General features: G+C 48.7%; 6 protein-coding genes across 7 annotated transcripts; 4 read left to right on the forward strand and 2 right to left on the reverse strand.

Annotated features, from left to right (window-relative positions):
• Positions 1-17: 17 nt before the first annotated feature.
• On the reverse strand, positions 18-2,525 carry FOIG_04386 (uncharacterized protein). Of its 2 annotated transcripts, XM_031202594.1 has the most exons (5): positions 2,086-2,525; positions 1,639-2,033; positions 1,530-1,591; positions 891-1,466; positions 20-832 (listed from the first exon to the last, which is right to left on the reverse strand). In XM_031202594.1, exons 1-5 carry the CDS (start codon positions 2,334-2,336, stop codon positions 578-580), a joined length of 1,539 nt encoding a protein of 512 aa, XP_031068041.1. In that variant the 5' UTR covers positions 2,337-2,525; the 3' UTR covers positions 20-577. The 2 variants fall into 2 exon arrangements, with proteins under 2 accessions (XP_031068042.1, XP_031068041.1); XM_031202595.1 differs by having other exon boundaries at positions 18-1,466.
• A 390-nt stretch (positions 2,526-2,915) lies between these two features.
• Positions 2,916-5,437, forward strand: FOIG_04387 (uncharacterized protein). The gene is made up of 3 exons (XM_031202596.1): positions 2,916-3,433; positions 3,493-4,181; positions 4,233-5,437. Exons 1-3 carry the CDS (start codon positions 2,966-2,968, stop codon positions 5,221-5,223), a joined length of 2,148 nt encoding a protein of 715 aa, XP_031068043.1. The 5' UTR covers positions 2,916-2,965; the 3' UTR covers positions 5,224-5,437.
• A 587-nt stretch (positions 5,438-6,024) lies between these two features.
• On the forward strand, positions 6,025-13,026 carry FOIG_04388 (uncharacterized protein). Its single transcript, XM_031202597.1, has one exon. It carries the CDS (start codon positions 6,194-6,196, stop codon positions 12,866-12,868), a length of 6,675 nt encoding a protein of 2,224 aa, XP_031068044.1. The 5' UTR covers positions 6,025-6,193; the 3' UTR covers positions 12,869-13,026.
• Positions 13,027-13,199: 173 nt separating this feature from the next.
• Positions 13,200-14,926, forward strand: FOIG_04389 (uncharacterized protein). Its single transcript, XM_031202598.1, has 3 exons — positions 13,200-13,376; positions 13,435-13,830; positions 13,882-14,926. The coding sequence occupies exons 1-3, from the start codon at positions 13,257-13,259 to the stop codon at positions 14,797-14,799; spliced, it is 1,434 nt and encodes a 477-aa protein (XP_031068045.1). The 5' UTR covers positions 13,200-13,256; the 3' UTR covers positions 14,800-14,926.
• FOIG_04390 (uncharacterized protein) lies at positions 14,307-17,350 on the reverse strand. Its single transcript, XM_031202599.1, has 2 exons — positions 16,576-17,350; positions 14,307-16,497 (listed from the first exon to the last, which is right to left on the reverse strand). Exons 1-2 carry the CDS (start codon positions 16,858-16,860, stop codon positions 15,211-15,213), a joined length of 1,572 nt encoding a protein of 523 aa, XP_031068046.1. The 5' UTR covers positions 16,861-17,350; the 3' UTR covers positions 14,307-15,210.
• On the forward strand, positions 17,055-17,213 carry FOIG_04391 (uncharacterized protein; the record flags this gene model as incomplete). The annotated part of the gene is made up of 1 exon (XM_031202600.1): positions 17,055-17,213. The coding sequence occupies one exon, from the start codon at positions 17,055-17,057 to the stop codon at positions 17,211-17,213; it is 159 nt and encodes a 52-aa protein (XP_031068047.1).
• Positions 17,351-17,401: the final 51 nt, after the last annotated feature.

The raw sequence follows: 17,401 nt of genomic DNA on the forward strand, positions 1-17,401 counted from the left end.
CGCCTTGTCCATGATTGGCCAAAGCTTACAAGACACTGAACCCAACGGCATGGATCAGATGTCATGAATTAATTGGACTTGATATTGATAAGTATGACATTTTTCAGGACGAAACAGTTTCAGATTTGTCCAAGGTTCCATCGCATTTTGTTTAATCCAAGAGTTCCATTCAATCTTTCACTCAATCTCAACCGGACAAAGTTTCATGGCACGATGGATACGGTGACTTCACCAGTTAAAGAACAAGGATCAACAGTAAAGACCAAGTCTGCTCAGCTGATTCCGGCAAGGTTCGGAGCTTGAGATCTGCAACGGGCTCTAAAGACATGAACATGTCAGAATCTGGCAAAACTCTCTGTATCACAAGGCTGATGAATACATCTGGAGTTGCTACCCTTGTTCTTATTAACCATCACCTATTGCTGGTGCTCGCAAGTGTGCTTCCTACTCTATCTATACAGAATGGAGATGATCCTAATTGCCCGCCTCAGATCCTAATGCCGACTTTTTCTCGTTTATCAATACGTTCCCCCAAGAGCTTACAATCATAACATAAATACGCATATTGTCTATCCATCTAGAACTTGACGTCAAACAAGTTCTTTCTTCGAATCCTTTCGCCGTACTTGTAAAAGATAAACGGCAATGGGATTGCTGCAGCTGCAATGAAGCCTAGCAATGAGGTTCCCCATCCATAACCTAGGCTCTTGTACATACTTCGTCCTGCAAGAGGCAATAATGCTCCAACCAGCGAACGAAGTACAGTGCTTGCAGCAATGGCAGATGCAGCATACTGAACGTATGCATCGACCAGGTAGACTGAGATGCACATCTGATCAAGAGTCAGTGAGCTGGAATCGGGTTGCAGCATATAGAGGTAGAGCACTTACAAATACGATGATCATGCCACATCCCAAGAATGAAGTACCGATGATGGGCACAATCCAATGGTCTTTATGCTCAGCAGACCATCCAAACATAAATAATCCAGCCGGAACGATAAAGCAAGCCCCCCCCATGAACGGAAGTCGATACTCTGGCTTGGGCTCTCCACCATTCTTGCTAGTAAGATATTGAGCGAAGCGGTCTATTGATGCTCCAGAAATGACAAGCCCTGTCAAGGAGCCAACTCCGAGACCAATATATGACAGACCAACTGATCCACTGGAGAAATGATATTCTCCCTCAAAGAGTGTTGGCATGGCTGTGAAGAGAAGGTAGAGATACCCGTACACCAGAGCCATATAAAATGATAGAAGCGACACGATGGGCGCGAAGAGAAGCATCTTGGTAGGTCTCGTAATAGCCAGACGGAAGACTTCCTTCGTGGTAGTGCCATTGTCAAGGATTGAACGAAGCTTAGTGTTCCCTGTTTCTTTGCGCAGCTTCTTGGCCTTCTTCTCAAGAAGAGCGTACGCATATGTCTCTCTCATGAAAATGAAAGCAACAATCGTGATCGCACCAGCCTATCGATAACCAATGTCAGCCTTTGGTTCAACATCCAAGTATAGATATGAGAGTTTACTTACAACAATAGCAACAACCCAGAAAGACCATCGCCAGCCCTTCGCTGCCGAAAGATATCCACCAGCTAGAGTTGTCAGCTTTGGGCACCACTCAACCTAAAGTTTCACTTACCAATCGGTCCAATTACTGGTCCAAAAAGAGGTCCGAGAGCCCACGAAGACATGGCAGCTCCACGCTTCTCCTTGGAGATCATATCAGCTAACGAGCCAGCTCCGATTGTTAGCGGGCATGATCCAGCAAGTCCAGCAAGGAGTCGGAATGCAATAAGTCCCCCCAGGTTAGGGGCTTTGGCGCAGGCCACAGTGAAGGCGACGAAGAGAACATTGCAGATGTGGTACAGCGGGAGTCGGCCGTACATTTCGGATAAAGGTGCGATGACTAGGGGACCAAAGCAGTAACCAAGAAGGTATACTGAGACGATGAACGATGCCAGTTGCTCGTTTGTCGAGTGGAACTCCCTCATGACTTGATCGATACTTGGTGCAAAGATGGAAGACGCAAGTGGCCTGCAAGTGTTAGGTGAGTGAGCTTTATCAAAAGGAAATGGAGTATTCTTACGTGACGAATGTAACAGATGAGACGAGGATGACATTGATTGTCTTCTTCTTCATTGACCAGTTCTGAGGGTTGGCTGGGTCGTCAGGGCCGTCCCAATTAACGATATTGGGGTCATCGGAAGGAGGATCATCGAATTCGACTGATGTTGATCCCTCTTCAAGATCTCTTTCGCTTTTCTTGAGATCCTCTTCGGGTATTGGTGCTGGAGTGGCAGCACTGACCAGCTGGTCGTCAACTTCGACGTGTTTCATGCTGTCTTGTATGCACTCGAGTGAGTGATTCGGTACCTATGAGTAAGTTCTGCTCATCCGATAGTTCGAGCTTTGACAGACAGCATCAAGCAAGAAGATGCTCGTGTAAGGCTGAGGGTCTAAAAGGAGTTTGGAATGGCTGGGAAGGGGCCTGTTATTATATGCTTGATCCCCAGCAGATCTAAAGTTTCCCTAGAGGCACTAATGCATACTACAAACGAAGGGACCATTTGACCGGGAGCCTCAACGGCAAACGGCTTATGTCCGTGTCTTAACATCGGGGCCGATATACCAATCTGGAGACCGGGAGTCATTGGGAAGTGGGTGTAGATGATCCAAGCCAATCTCGACAATAGTATGGATTGGTAATAGTCACAACCCTCGCCATTTATCCAGAAGGATTTATCATACTGAACCAATAGTTTCAGTCAAATCGAACAAATAGGAGGCGTAAGCAAAGCCAAATGTAAGGAAGTAATGTTATAAGTTGTCCCGTGTCGGAGTCGGGGCCATGGATATTCCGCGGAGCTTCCATGGGGAATGGCATTTTCGCCCGTTCTTAATCACTGCCTATTCATTCCTCACAACAAAGCCAAGAAAAAAACCACTGTAACAGTGTAACTGAAGCCATGGGTCGTCAGCCTCGTCAGCGTCCTGTGTCTTGCAACTTCTGCCGTGTGCGCAAGTTGCGCTGCAGTAGAGAATTTCCGTGTTCCAATTGCACAAGCCGCGGAGTTCAATGCCAGGCTCAAGACCCACCCCGGGCAACGGCCCCGTCTTCACGGCCGATTTCTAAACGTGCAGGCGGAGGTGTAAGCGGAGGCGGAGGCGGAGGTGGAGGACCGTCTTCTGCGGGCAGGGAGGCGGACATTCTCACACGATTGGAGAGGCTGGAGGCTCTTCTCGCAGAACGAAACAAAGAGACTGATTCTAATCCTAACTCTCGAACAATATCATCAGCCCCTTCGAGTGTAGAAGGCAGTGATGTTGCTTCCCGGACACAGCTGGAGCCTCTACAACCTTTGCCAATCAATGTTCAAAACTTGACGGCTGATGCTCTTTGGCTCGAGAGTTCATGCCTTGGCCCAAAGCCATCAGTAAGTCCAAAACTCTTGGCACCACTCAACAAGTCGACTTACACAAGTTACCTGTCTAGGAATCCGTATTGGTCGACAACATTGTTTTCCGCATATGTCCTATACGCTCAATTGCACAGCCGTCATGTTACATCTTTCAAAACTCAAGTGTCCCCTCAGGTTTCCTCTCTTTAGAACCAACAAGGTGCATCTGGTTGCCTCAACGACATGAAACCAAGGTTTTGGTTCACAAGTACACCTCGGTCATCACTTTTATGCATCATGTCATACACACTCCAAGCCTATATAAACTCGTCGATGAGGTCTACGATGCCGTTGAAAAGGGGACACAAGTTTCCCTATGCTCAGTTTTCCTGATGCTTGCAGTCTGCGCTAACGTCACATACGCATGGACAGCAGTAGACAACAACATGACGCCTCTCTTCTCTGATTATACAGAGGCCAACAACCAATCATTCGGATGGCTCAAATCAACCTTCGATGTATTCGATGCATCTCAGCGGAGGTCGGAGATAGGTCTCGAGTCGGCTCAGGGGCTCATCATCGTGAGTTTCGTCCTGTTGAACTTGGAAGGAGTTTCCTCCCGAGCTCGAAACTGTTTCTTCAATTCCATCACCATTTGCCGTGAGCTCGGACTGCACCGTCTTGACCACCCTCACAACCCGCCCTCGGTGCAAATACCCCAGCTCAGTCCTCTCAAAATGGAGACTGCTCGGCGAGTTTGGTGGTACCTCATTGGTACAGATGCGTAAGGCCTCCCTACCCAAAACTCAATAGCGTTTGATCTAATGGTTTACAGCATGATATCTCGATTTCCAGGCCCGCATGAAGGCACCTACCTGATCAATCCAAGGCAAATGAATGTCAGAAAACCTCTGAATGCCGACGATGAAGATCTTGTAGAAGGACAAGAGTTGGTGGGAAAGCCAATAAATTGTTCGACCAATATGTCTTATTTCTTACAGAGGGTACGGCTGGCGGAGGTCGTCCGCAACTTCACTGACCGAGTACCTCTCACAAATTCGTCAAACCCAGATGTCCACTCATACGACCTTGTTTTGGAAGTCGATGCGGCCATCGGACAATTCATTGAAGATCTACCTCCATTCCTCAAGTTTAATACGGATGAGCCACAGCAGCTCCCTGCTACAGACACGCATAAAAAACCAGGACTGATTATTCAGCGTCATGTAATGAATGTCTTTGTCCATGGCCAAAGATGCAAACTTCATCTCCCATATCTAGCCCGTGGCGCAGTCGAGCCTACGTATGCTCGCTCCCGGCGCGTGTGTCTTGATTCAGCACGCATGGTCATACAAACAGAACACCAGCTCGAGAAGGAAGCTACAACTTTTAATTCGACACGACTCAGGTTATGTTTAGTCTTGCATAGTGTATTCATCGCCAGTATTGTTCTTATTTTGGACTTCTGCCTAGGCGCTGATGCCGACGAGAAAGACCAAAGACGACAAGATTTGTTGGAAGCATGGGACATATTGGAGGCAGCCAAAGAACTCTCCAGACCCACGGCTCGCATACAAGATCTATTGACACAGGTGATGAAGAAGCATAAAGTGACACTGCCAGTGGGCAAGGAGAGGCAGAGACCGGTGGGATGTGAAAACCTTCCACCTACACCAAGCTCGTCAACTGCCATGTTGTCAAATGGTACGACACCAAATGATGCCATAGCATCTGTCCAAGAGTTGAGCGACATGGGATTGAATATGGATTTGGAGGGAATGGATTGGGAGAATTTGCTTTGGGGTTTAGAGGCTCCTTTATTCTGAGATTCCGCTCAACAGCAGTCGACGGGATGGCTGGTAAATTATATCACCTGATTAACAGTGTTGACTTTGTGCCTTTATCTTTCAAAAAGATAGAATTCAATGATCGTTGGGTGGTCTAAAGGGTGGCCAAATTGAATAGAAGTACAAACTCAAACAATAATACGCAAAGAGACCTTCACTTCTTTAACTTCTCAGGATATCCTACAGTAATATTTGATTTAAAATTATATGGGGTCTTGTGCGGCACTTAATAACGTATCTGTGGACTGCAGTTATTTTGCTGCAGGTAAAGACTCCTTTACAGATTCTGTCTTTTGCCCGGTACTGCGAATCTCGTTAGTGTCCGGTCCCATTCTCATTTGGAATTATGTACCTCAGTGGCGAGTCAACCTTCTTTTGCGCATCATTTGCAAATATTGGCTGAAAAGTGTAGAATCCTGTATTTTACTGAGCATGACGACCTTGATAGAATAGGCACTTCCAGCGAAACTAACCTCCAACCACACCGCAAAAGACAGTCAAAGCCAATGGCAATGCTCTCTCGAAAACATGCATTTTGAGTATATTATATCAGAAGGAAGCGATAGTCTTGAAGTATTTCGACTAACCTCTAGTTCTGAGCAAGTCTCAAATGTCGTTAAGTTAAGGGTAGGTAGCTACATCAGACTCGAACTCGAAATAATTGGGACCAGATTTATAGTGGATCGCACACGCTGAAGCTTCCGGAACCTGCTCCACTAAAACTTGCTCAAGGGACCTCGCGTGTCTGTAAGCACTTGCACTTGCCCGACGCGTCTCCCGGTTTCCTCGACCGCGTTCCCCGCCCCGCCCCGGCCATGAAATCAATTAAAGAGTTACGTACCTGCTGAACCGTGAACACCACCCTCGGTATTGATATTTCCAACTCCATCTCTTTACTGATTCAAGTCGTTTTGAACGAAAAACTCACAACTCCGACCCGACGTCATGTATGCGACAAAATAATGTCATTTGGACAATGAGCAACTGGAAGGAACTGGGAGAAGTCCCCGATTCTGAGGAAGAAGATGGATTCGAGAGCCAAGAATTACCATCATTGCCTACGACCAGGCAGACGAATAAGACCATTAGCGAACGATCCAAGAATCGAGAAGTTGATACGGCCAACCACGAGGAGACGGATAAAGATCGCGATATCTGGGATGTCCCCAACTCCTCACAGGAGCTTACCCACCATGCTCTTTCAACCAAGACACCTGCTCGAATACCGGAAGTAACGTCAGAGCAGCCCAAAAGAAACGAATTTCCCTCTGATATTTATGATATTCCATCATCATCCCCTCTGTCATCCATACACTCGGATGTTGACCTACTTGAAATCGGCAACCTTGACCTTGAACGACCGAATGTGACGACCGAAGCTACGCTGTCGAATGAAGCCCAGGAAAACGATACGGCCAGTAATGAAACATCAAACATAGCGATTGAACGATCGTCACCGCCCCCAGCTCCGGAGTTCGAGGACAGCCGGAATACTGCGCATACATCCTCGTCACTAGTCCTTGGAGATGACCATGCGACATTCATGCCTAGTCAAATTCTGGGCACTGCTGCTGAAAATCAGGCTGCCCAACAAGCTACTATTCGTTACGAACGGTCATTTCGCCCCAGAAAGCCTATCCAAGAGCGCCCTTATGCCATTGAATTGTCCCGCTACTCCAACACGCTCAAGAGCCATGGCGTCCGGCCAATCAGACTTGCAATGGAAGGAGAAAAACGACGTCGACGACAGGCTGAGCAAGATTCTTCGCAGGATAAGAACTTTGAAGATGATAGCCAAGGCTCAAACATACCGGACATATCTGATGAAAGCCAATTGAAGGGTGCGGAGGACTTTTTGGACGGCTTGGACACACTCGATCTTCCCTCACCTTCACCACCGAAGACGTCGCCAATGAACGATCGTGCTGGGCCCAGCAGTCAGGCAAGCTCGACAGGCAATACAGAAAACACGAGCATGGCCGGTGATGATCTTCCAGCTTTGCAAGACTTGTTGAGACAACCGACTATCACGACTTCGAGACAGTCTGGCAAACGGAAATCGTCACCGTCTCGGTCTTCCACAAGGAAGCGCAAAAGATACGATATTGTTGATAGCGATCCTCTCGAACCTGCATCTGTTTTCAGACTTGCGCCCGGCACAACAGACTCACCTGCCGCAGCACGTAGTTCAAGACGACACGCCGATGACGAGAAACCTCAACATGAACCTTCGGAATCTCCATTAGTGTCAGCCAAACAAACCGAGCCATTTATGAGGTTGACACAGCGACCCGCCATCTTTAATGTGAGTGACTCCGAGGATGAACTCGCTGGCTCTACCACCACCCAGCAGCTAGACCACGAAGATGCCGCATCTCAATCTGAATCCGAGTCAGGCTCTGAGAGTGGCTCCGAGATTGTCAACACGGTTGGCCGTCGCATCAGAGGAGTCCTTCCTGCATCTTGGCTGCGGCTAGATCAGCAAGCTGGTCACAAGAGGGTCCTGAAAGACATTCATAAGCGAGCTGTTGCTTTTTCGCCCGAACGGGAAATAAGACGTGGTGTTGCACAGAGGCGTGTCGCCTCGTCAAATTCTGTCACAAACTTTGAGATGTTCTTTGAAGACTCGGATGATGATTCGCCAACACCTGCATCAGCCCTGCGACAGGAAACAACTGACGATGTATTCCACAACCAAACTCGCTTAACCATTGAAGACGGGCCTATAACCATTTCAGAAATTCTGTCTGATGATGAGGGATCTGTGGTCGAGGACAACGCTATTGATCCTATGTATACTGGACGGAAACGACAATTGAAGCTTGCGGACTCTTTTCGTGGCCCAGCAAAACGACACAAAACTTCCGATGCTCAACGGAAACAAGTAGCACCCAAGGGACCCCATCAGCCCAGAATTACTAGCATGCTTGCTGGGACTCGGGGCACTTCTGTGCCTGCACCTGAGCTTGTCAAGAAAAAGTACCGTCATCCTACATTGAAACGCAAGTCCAATGGAAAGAAACGATCCACGAAGAACAGGTCATATGCACCACCTCGACTAAGTATTCTGGATGTGGTTGAAGCAGACGCACCAAGATTCCTCAAGATTGCTGCGAGGTCTGCTACCCGGCGTCGAGACATGGGTAGGAGTAGTCCTGGTAGAAAGTTGATCAAACTTGCTACTAGAGAGGACCATATTGACGCGACATCTGTCTTGAATAACTGGAGGGTCGGTTCGATCCCCCAACGCCAGTCGGTCACTGCTGCTCGAAAAGCCAAGAAAGCGAAACCCAAGCCGAACCCTAAGCACAGGGAGACTAAGCAACCTCTGCGCGAAACATCTGGGAATGGCTCTTCTATTCCACGACGGATGCCGTTGGCCCCAGGAGCATCTCGACGCCTGGTCAAACAAGTGAGCCAGGCAGGGTCAGTCAGGTATCAGCCGGACAGTACTCATGCAGAAACTCGAATGAACCAGAACGCCCTTACCAGCACACCCTTCTCCCGTTCTGGCTCAGGAGTCATGCGTCCGGCTCAACTGGAAATGGACGAAACAGACCAGACTAGTCGCTTCTCTTTCAACGCAACCAAGAAACGTCTGGATCGTCTGTACCGGAAGCAACGTGGTGGTCTTTCAGCTTCAAGCATCATGACCTTCGACCATGAACCCGATACGTTTTACTCAGCGAGTCCACCTCCCGAACAAGATCCAGTACCTCTCCGAGTCGTTGAGGAACCATCCCAAAACCTGAACAAATCGCGGTTTCGGAAGAAGACCAAACCTCAACGCATTGATGTCGAAGCACCGCAGTTTAGTCGTGCGAATGATCCTATCCCCGTCGAGCTTGCCTCAATCTCAGAGCCGGCTCAGTCTATAGTGGCGAATGAGGAGAAACTTCAAGGTTTGGGGCCGTATGGTACACAGTACACCCATCATTTTGAGACTTTCCCTCTGGATGCCCAGGTCTACTTCCACGAGTCAACTCTTATTGGAAGTGGTGTGTTTGAATCTGTATCAAGTGCCCCGAGCTGCCAACATCTACTGGAAACTCGACCACGGGTATCGTTTAACTTTGGAGAGCAAATCCTCAGATGGGGCCATTGGGACTCGCAAGTGTCCTCTGAGCTGGGTATGCTTCTCGATTCCATCGCAGACCAGCTCGAATACACATCAGTTAACAAAGAAGCCCAAGACCCCAAATTTGTAAAGAGTGCCGCAGGGTTTATCATGAAGTTCATGCTGAATTCTTTGAGCCTCACGGACCATACACAGGCAAAGTCTTTCGTTGGGAGGGCACTTGAGGTGTTCCAAGGATTCAATGGTCGCATACAAGCGGTACTGGGACGTGACGATAACACCACACAACCCCAGTATCTATCTATTGCAAGCGTCTATGATTATTTGCTTCTTGCCGCGCTCTTTGTTCTGAGACTTTGCCAGAGCGAACCCTCTTTGACGAGTGATCAATTTCAAATGGAGGATCTGGTGAAGAGCTTGGCCAGAACTGCAATTATTTCACTCTCCATGGCTGGAATGGACAACATCACAAAAACCTACAGTGACCTGAAGAACTCACGGTTACGAGAGCGAGGATTGAGAGATGATGTGCCCGCCATTCACTCCTGGCTTATTACCATGAAGACTCTGGAACATGCCCATATTCCTCGGGGCTCATTCTGGGACATTCTGTACGCCGTCATAGCCACGCCTGAGGTTTCAGAAAGCCTTGATGCGACTGAGCATGAGCGCTTGTGGAAAACCATGTTTCTTCTTCTCCCACTCACTGAGTTTAACGACAAAGGTATCGTTGCTGCAGGTCGAAGGCATAATGCAGTTGTCGATGGCTGGGCATTACCACAAAAACTGCTCAAGAAGATTTTCCAGGTTTACAAAAATAACCCACGGCAGTCACCAAGCTTCAACAACTACTGTCGGGCACTCGTTGGCCGTTGCCACTATCTTGTTCAGCAATGGGGCTGGCGCAAATGTGTAGCCGTGATTGGTGTCATCTTTGACTTCTTTGGTTCGCAGGACCTCGCTCATCTGCGCAATGAAGAGGTGTACGCTTCGCCCAAGTTTCTGGATGAACTCGCAGGAAGCCCCTCACTGTCTGTTGATAAGGCCGACAAGTGCTTCCACATCTTCCTCAAGCTCGTTGCGTTGAGTATCAAGAAGTTAGGCGCCGTTGGCTCGTTGAAAGACATCCGGAACCTGATAGCCCGGACAATGCCGAACCACAATCGGCAACTCCTAAAGGAGCAGACGATCCAGGAGCGTGATTTGGCTGCGTTACGAAACCACCATGATCTGCTCTGCACCCTTTTCTGGGCTTCGCCGGCAGAACTTCGCCCAGGCGCCCATTTGATCGAGCGACTCGTCGCCCCAGCAAGCTCCCACAAAGAGGCGTGCTTAATCAACGTCAGAGCCTGGAACCAGTTGGCCAAGTTTATCGTCGCGTCCGGAGAAGCTACGACAGCATTCAGACCGTTCACACAATGGCGGAACAGCTTTTTCCAATCCATGATGCAACAGTTCGATTCCGTACAGTCTGATATGCAACAGCAAGTCTTGGCCATGTCTAAAGATGTCAGTAACACAATCGACCCAGACTTGATCAATGCCGTGGTGGCCATGAACAAAAAGGCTACAATGGACGTATTGTATGTCTCGGTGACAGCATCATTAGATGTTATGAGGCATGCACCTAACTTGGAGGCCGCCACATTTGCCCTGAATACACTGCAACTACAGCAAGTTTTCCGGCGATCCAGTGCATATCCCATGGAGCTTGACTGGTCGATTCTCCGTTCTTCCCTATCCACCTTGGAGGTTTTCTTCTCCCATGTTGATGAGTTCAAGGACGACGAAGACAGTCAACAGAGCGAGAGCCAAATCTTGAACTCAGCCCAAGCGGATGATGCTATCTTGGTAATTGATCACGACCTGTCCAAAGCCTACTTCTCAATGGCGAGATGCATTCTCTCTTCACAGGGAGAACTAGGCGAATCCCCTTCTGAAGCTGCGCAGAGATCCCAATGCACTGAGCAGGTCATAATCTTAACAGCCCGGCTTGTAGTAAGGTTCATTACTGGTGGACTGTTGCGACTTGCCGATATGTTTAAACCGGGGAAATATAGCCTGTTCGAGGAGGTTCCAGCCAAACTCAACCTCGACCAACGACGACATCTTGTCTTGTTCTTGACCACGCTCCTCAAGCACAACTTTGATGATTTTAGCGAGACAGACTTTTCTCTTTCAGAGGTCTGGGCTCTGTCAATTGTCAAACCAAGGCCATACCTATCGTACGAAAACCAGTTTGCGGAGCAGTTGCTGCGAAAGCAGAAAGAATTCGTCCCAGACGCAGTCGTTGGACTTGTTATTAACCCGGACTACAACACAAACCGAGACCTCTTCGAATTCCTTATAACATGGATGCGCAAGTCCTTGCGAGATGCTGGACCAGCGCTGAAAAAGGTCATCATGTCAGAACACTCCAAGACACTCAAGTTGGTGATGCAGCAGATCATAGGAGATTTGCGGACGATGTCTCACGATGCCTATGAACATTCTAGCTATGTGGTCTTTGTTCGGGATATCATTGCGCTTGTTAGAGCTCACGGCTCTGATATTTGCACAGTCGACAAGTATTTCTATCAGATCAGTAAGGAGTATTCGCCGTCTATCCAGGACCCGCAACTGCAAGTGGCTGGCATGATGTCTTATGGGCTTCGGCTGAGCGAAGGGGACACCAAGGTCATCCACCAGGTCTTCTTCTTCCTTTCTAACAACTTCAAGATTGCACTTAAAGACAACAAGCTTCAAGACGAAGTTGAGCTTTTGTGCCGGGGAATGGAGAACCCGGGCATTCTATCTTTCATCCTGAACAAGATGCTACCAGCGATTGTCAAGACTGCGACAGTCGAAAGCTCGATATTCCCCATGGTTGAAGTTTATGCAGGAGCACTGCGAGTTCTTTTGACTCGCGATGTAATTCCTCGGGAGTTGGCAGAAAGCGAACTGCCGCATATAGTTGTTCTTTTACGTGCCATTGCCAACTTCTTTGATCAACTCAGTAAAAAAGACGGACACCTCCGGGCCGAGGAAGTCCATCTGGTGACACAGCTGTTGTCATTGTCAAACAGCCTATGGTCTCCTCTATATGGTCTGTCACTTTCTGGAATATCTTGCGGTTCTTGGACAGATACCGTGCAAGTTCTCAAGCATGTGAGGAACGGGTTGTCGAGGGCCGAAAACTATATCTCTGACATGGTCGATCTTGAAGACTATTCTGTCAGAGCAGAAACCCTCCTATCCGGCTTTCGGCAACAGGGCATGGCACCCTCACAGATTGGTGATGGCGTCAGAAGCTTCACCGATAATCTCATCAACGACGTTCGAAAAATCTGGGTCAATACTGGAACAAGGATCACCATTCAAGCGCCTGGTAGAGGCCCAGGGTTTACACAGGCGCAGTCTAACCAAGGAACACCTGTACCAATATGGAATGCAGAAGTCTTGGTGACTGTCTTGTACGGGGAGTTGAGGACATGGAATCATTGGTGGAATAAAGTGTTTGGCAAAGAGCCAGAACAAGTAGATGTGATTGAACCTGTCTTGTTTTAATCAGCATAGCAACGGCGTTAGGTTTACAAATGTTTGCGGATTGTGGATTGCATAGGGGATATTGCATGTGGTTTCGTTTCTCGGAATGAATAGAGTCTATGAAATGATATATATATATATACCCGTCGACTTGAACTTATGGAATATGTTTTGCCGTGGCTATTTATTTCATAATAAAGTAAAAAAGTTGTTACTAGGTATTAAGGCAAGGTAGGTAGGTATGCCTATAAGTGAAGTGCGTGATGGTCGGCCGGTTATTTCCCGAGTGACGTATCTTGGACCGTGCAACGCGCCAAACGCGTCTCCCTGATAAGCTCATTTATGCGTATCTCGAACAATTTGTGAACTTCAACCAGCAATTGTACCCAAAGACGGTGGAATTGCGCAAATGCAAGGAACCATGATGACCTCACTGTTTGGTCTTCCAGATGAGGTCATATTAACTCCCTTGTTCGAATCATTTCCTTGTCGAGAGCATCAAATCCGCTCCCTAGCAACGCTGCTGCATGTATGTGATGTTTATCAACCATCTTTCTACATCAACATAACATACTGACAATACATAGCCCAATGCAGCTCCTTGTCGAAACCTCGTCATCCACGGCGCAACGGCTACAGGCAAATCTGCCATCACCTATCAACTTGTCTCCGATCTCGTCACCAGTATTAATAGCGATGAATCCTCAGGGGGTCTGCGAGCTGCTATCGTCAACTCTGTACAATGCATCACAGGACGACACCTCTTCGAACGCATAGTCGGTCAGGTTGCTGAGGCGCTGCAGTGGGAGGAGGTGCCTCGGCGATGCGAAACGCTGGCGCAATTGACGGTTGAGATGGTCAAGATGATTCAGTATCCAAAGAGGGATGCGAGGTGGCGTTTTATCTTGGTGCTGGATGCTATTGATCGACAAAGAGATGCCCCGGCCACATTGTTACCAGCTCTGGCGAGGTTATCAGAAATTGTGAGCACCCAACATCCTTGATACACATGTACAAAGCTAACAAATGTCCAGATTCCATGCCTCACCTGCGTCTTCATAGTCACATCTCCGCCCGCTGGCTTCCTACGGTCACCTTTGTCAGCGCATCTCCTTTTTCCTCCCTACGAAAAGAAGGAATTCGTTCGCGTCCTCTCGCTCACGCCGCCGAAATCGATTGCTACATGCACGCAGCAGGAAACCACCGATCTCTGGACTCGATTCTGCGCTGCCGTTTACGACTCCCTCACAAAATCAGCGTCTCGCACACTGCCATCGTTTAAGCACAGCTGCCACGCGCTTTGGCCGCGCTTCACAGCGCCCATTCTAGCGGGAACACATCTGCCGAAAGAGTTCTCGAAGCTGCTAATCGCAGGAAGAGTGCATTTCCAAGATGAGTCTTTGCTCAACCCAAGTATTGTCTCTATTCGGCCAAAGAACAAGCCCGTTGAAACCATCGCGACGAAACCTACAGTCTCAGCAACCGATCTCACAAACCTTCTCCCTACGACAGCTCGTCTCCTGCTGCTATCAGCTTATCTCGCCTCCCACAATGCAACCCGCCATGATCTCACACTCTTCTCGACATATCATCATGGCCGCAAGCGCCGCCGAGGAGGTATTGTTGCTCGGGGAGCTACACGGACGAAGCATCGCAAGATCGCCCGCAAACTCCTTGGCGCACACGCCTTTGTTCTCGAGCGAATGATGGCTATCTTTGCCGCTGTACGAAATGAATGGGCAGATGGCACCGCCGTAGGCGCTGCCGGCCTCGATGCAGATGTAGCCATGGCTGTATCGACGCTTGCGAGCTTAAGACTGTTGACACGAGTAGGAGGCGCAGGAGATGTCATGGATCGAGGAGGCAAGTGGAGGATTAATGTTGCATGGGAGGTGATACGAGGAATAGGGAGAAGTATAGGCGTCGAAGTTGAAGAATGGCTGATAGATTGATACCCGACGCATATAGTAGACCAGTAGGGCATCTCGATTAAAGCATATATCAAGCAAGATTTTAAACCAGATCGTTAATACGTCACGCTCGAGCTGTGATCGCAGGCTCATCTATCCAAAATAGTCCAGCATTATCATTCCATATCCACCTAATGATGCATCGCATCCGGCGCTCCCTTGAAAAAGGAGGGCCTCACAAGTGTCGTTGTGTCTTGTCTCTCAAAACAAAAAACGCCATCCCATGATATGTCATACAGGAACCCAAAGCCCTTCATCTAGATATCGGGACATAAAGTAACAACACCTTACACGAGAAACTCTAGCTCTCATATCTTTTTGATTGTTTGAATTCGAAACACCAAACCTGTTCACCAAAGAAATACGCAATCTAACACATACTCATGAGAAATATCATGCAACGCCAGCAACTCGATCGCCTGGCTGCCATGTGTCTTCCTGTTTGGTTCCTGGAGGGAGCCAGCCTCCATTACCAGTGCCAGGAGTACGGCTGCGAGGAACACCATCGTCTGACTTTTTTGGATCTTCTGCCGCAGACGGTCGACCAAAGTAGCCTTCATGGTAGGGATAAGAACGGGCGTTGAGCTCAGTACTTTGAGGGGATTCCATGATAGGTGTTGGGCGCAATCCATTATTTGTGATGGGGAGAATCGATGATCGCTTAATCTGCATCGACTGAGCCTTTTGATCGGCCTTGTTGCCAGACTTTGTTCGGTCATACAAGTACAGACCCAGAAAGGTGAGAGCAATGCCCACACCTTGTAGGGGAGTTGTGGGACTCCTGAACCATACCAGAGCCAAGACAATGACGAACACACGCTTGATGAGACTTGCTACTGAATAGGTAACAGGGGAGACCATGGAGAGCAGGATGAAGGCGAGAATGTTCTGGCCAAAATGGAAGACACCGTTAAAGACAAACTCAAGCGTGAGTCTTCCATGGTCCATCGAGTTGGGTTGCTCATTCAAGTCTATCGAGCCCTCGTGGTAGAAGTTCATGAGAAGAGTGAATCCTTCAGACCAAAGCCAGATGGGCAATGTGAGAAGAAAAGCCATGCCAGAAGAGTAGCAAAGTAAGTTGAGCTTATCCAACTTCTTAGGTAGTGAATGGGGCGACTCAGCCTCCGCTTTAGCAGCCTCGTTGAAGAGCTTCTTAGAGAAGATGTTTTGGGTAACGAAGATGACGGTAGCCAAAAGAGCATGGATGACACCAATGAGCTCTCCACCATAGGTCGTTTTGCCCGAGCAGGCCAACATGACGCCGAGTGTGAGAGGGATCAGAGACAGGTACGTCGTCTTGGGGTACCGAATGTCGTACACGATTCTATAAGCGAGAACGGTAAAGAGGGGTGAAAGACCCTTGATGGTATGGACAAGTGACACAGGGATCTTTGAGGTAGCTGTCGAGCTAAGAAGGTGACCACCGATCTGGAATGCGGCTAAAGGCAGAGTCGTTCTGATAACGTCGCGAGTTGGCTTTCGAATCGGGTGCTTGAGAGCTGTAATTTTGGCTCGCAAGACTGGGAAGATGGTCGCAAGCCATGCCATGAAGATACATAACGAGGAGACGAAAGCGAATTGGACCAGCGTCAAGGTAGCGGGCTTGTCAAAGGCTATCAAGATGGACTTGGAGGAGGTGTTTGTAAGGGCAGACGAAGTGTACCACAACAGGCACAGAATCTGTGTACCGCAACATCAGGTCAGCACTTTGAACTGGTAACTCTACATTTGGCTTGGGACTCGGGAAGAAGGGCGTACAATAAGCTTCGGAGAGACAGGGGCACGTAGGGCATCGGCAATCTCGTGGGCGTTCTGGCTAACACTGCCATTGCGACCTCTTATTGTACGAATAGCATCCGTGAGGCTCTTTTGTCGATTGTGCCCTCGAGGAGCCGTTGACCAGCCATTATCTGATTTCGAGGCGGGTCGCCATCGATCTGAGGGACGAGGAGGTGCGCCATTTGCCCACCCGGGAGGATTCAAAGGGCTCTCTGGCGGTGACTCGCCCAGGGGCGTATCGATGAAGTCGGGGAACTTTTCCATCACAGGAGAGTGATAAGAAGGGAGAGAAGATTAAATTGCGGCGCAAAGGCCAGGTATCAAGGTTGCGTGTTCAGTTTGAATTGATTCGAATCGGTTTTATAACGAGCGACAGATGATGAAGGCAAGGTTCGAGTAAATCGTTATAATCGTCGACGAAAACGTATGCTCATCGCTTATCGAAGGGTCGACTCGTAATGGCTATCTCCCAAGTACCTGAGGCTGTAGGCCAAGGCGCGAGCTGCAAGTCGAACGACGAAGCCAAGCCTGAGAACGAAAGCGGAAGAGAACAAACGACAGCGGTCGAAGAAGGCGACGTTGCTGGCTCTATGCAAACACAGACCAGAAGCTGGTGAAGCTGAGGAGAAAAAAAGAATGCCAAGTTACAACCAAGTACTGTAGCTTCTGTTGGATGGATGGTGTTAACGTCAAAGTGGGAATGGTGCAAGTGGGATAAGCAAGGTACAGCCTATAATTAAACCAAGGGGCTCCAATAGAAGGACGAATCGATGCCAGATAGATTGCACACGGGGGGTTACAGGGG

This window comes from Fusarium odoratissimum (genome assembly GCF_000260195.1).
Source record: "Fusarium odoratissimum NRRL 54006 unplaced genomic scaffold supercont1.5, whole genome shotgun sequence".
NCBI classification, from domain to species: domain Eukaryota; kingdom Fungi; phylum Ascomycota; class Sordariomycetes; order Hypocreales; family Nectriaceae; genus Fusarium; species Fusarium odoratissimum.

Bases quoted from the DNA above. Each gene is read 5' to 3' on its own strand.
- FOIG_04386 (XM_031202594.1), bottom strand. From the start codon at position 2,336: ATGAAACACGTCGAAGTTGACGACCAGCTGGTCAGTGCTGCCACTCCA. The intron at 2,034-2,085 runs GTAAGAATACTC...TAACACTTGCAG, and splicing joins TCATCTGTTACATTCGTCAC to GCCACTTGCGTCTTCCATCT. The intron at 1,592-1,638 runs GTAAGTGAAACT...TGACAACTCTAG, and splicing joins ACCAGTAATTGGACCGATTG to CTGGTGGATATCTTTCGGCA.
- FOIG_04387 (XM_031202596.1), top strand. From the start codon at position 2,966: ATGGGTCGTCAGCCTCGTCAGCGTCCTGTGTCTTGCAACTTCTGCCGT. The intron at 3,434-3,492 runs GTAAGTCCAAAA...TTACCTGTCTAG, and splicing joins GCCTTGGCCCAAAGCCATCA to GAATCCGTATTGGTCGACAA. The intron at 4,182-4,232 runs GTAAGGCCTCCC...AATGGTTTACAG, and splicing joins TACCTCATTGGTACAGATGC to CATGATATCTCGATTTCCAG.
- FOIG_04388 (XM_031202597.1), top strand. From the start codon at position 6,194: ATGCGACAAAATAATGTCATTTGGACAATGAGCAACTGGAAGGAACTG.
- FOIG_04389 (XM_031202598.1), top strand. From the start codon at position 13,257: ATGCAAGGAACCATGATGACCTCACTGTTTGGTCTTCCAGATGAGGTC. The intron at 13,377-13,434 runs GTATGTGATGTT...GACAATACATAG, and splicing joins CCCTAGCAACGCTGCTGCAT to CCCAATGCAGCTCCTTGTCG. The intron at 13,831-13,881 runs GTGAGCACCCAA...ACAAATGTCCAG, and splicing joins TGGCGAGGTTATCAGAAATT to ATTCCATGCCTCACCTGCGT.
- FOIG_04390 (XM_031202599.1), bottom strand. From the start codon at position 16,860: ATGGAAAAGTTCCCCGACTTCATCGATACGCCCCTGGGCGAGTCACCG. The intron at 16,498-16,575 runs GTACGCCCTTCT...TGCGGTACACAG, and splicing joins CTGTCTCTCCGAAGCTTATT to ATTCTGTGCCTGTTGTGGTA.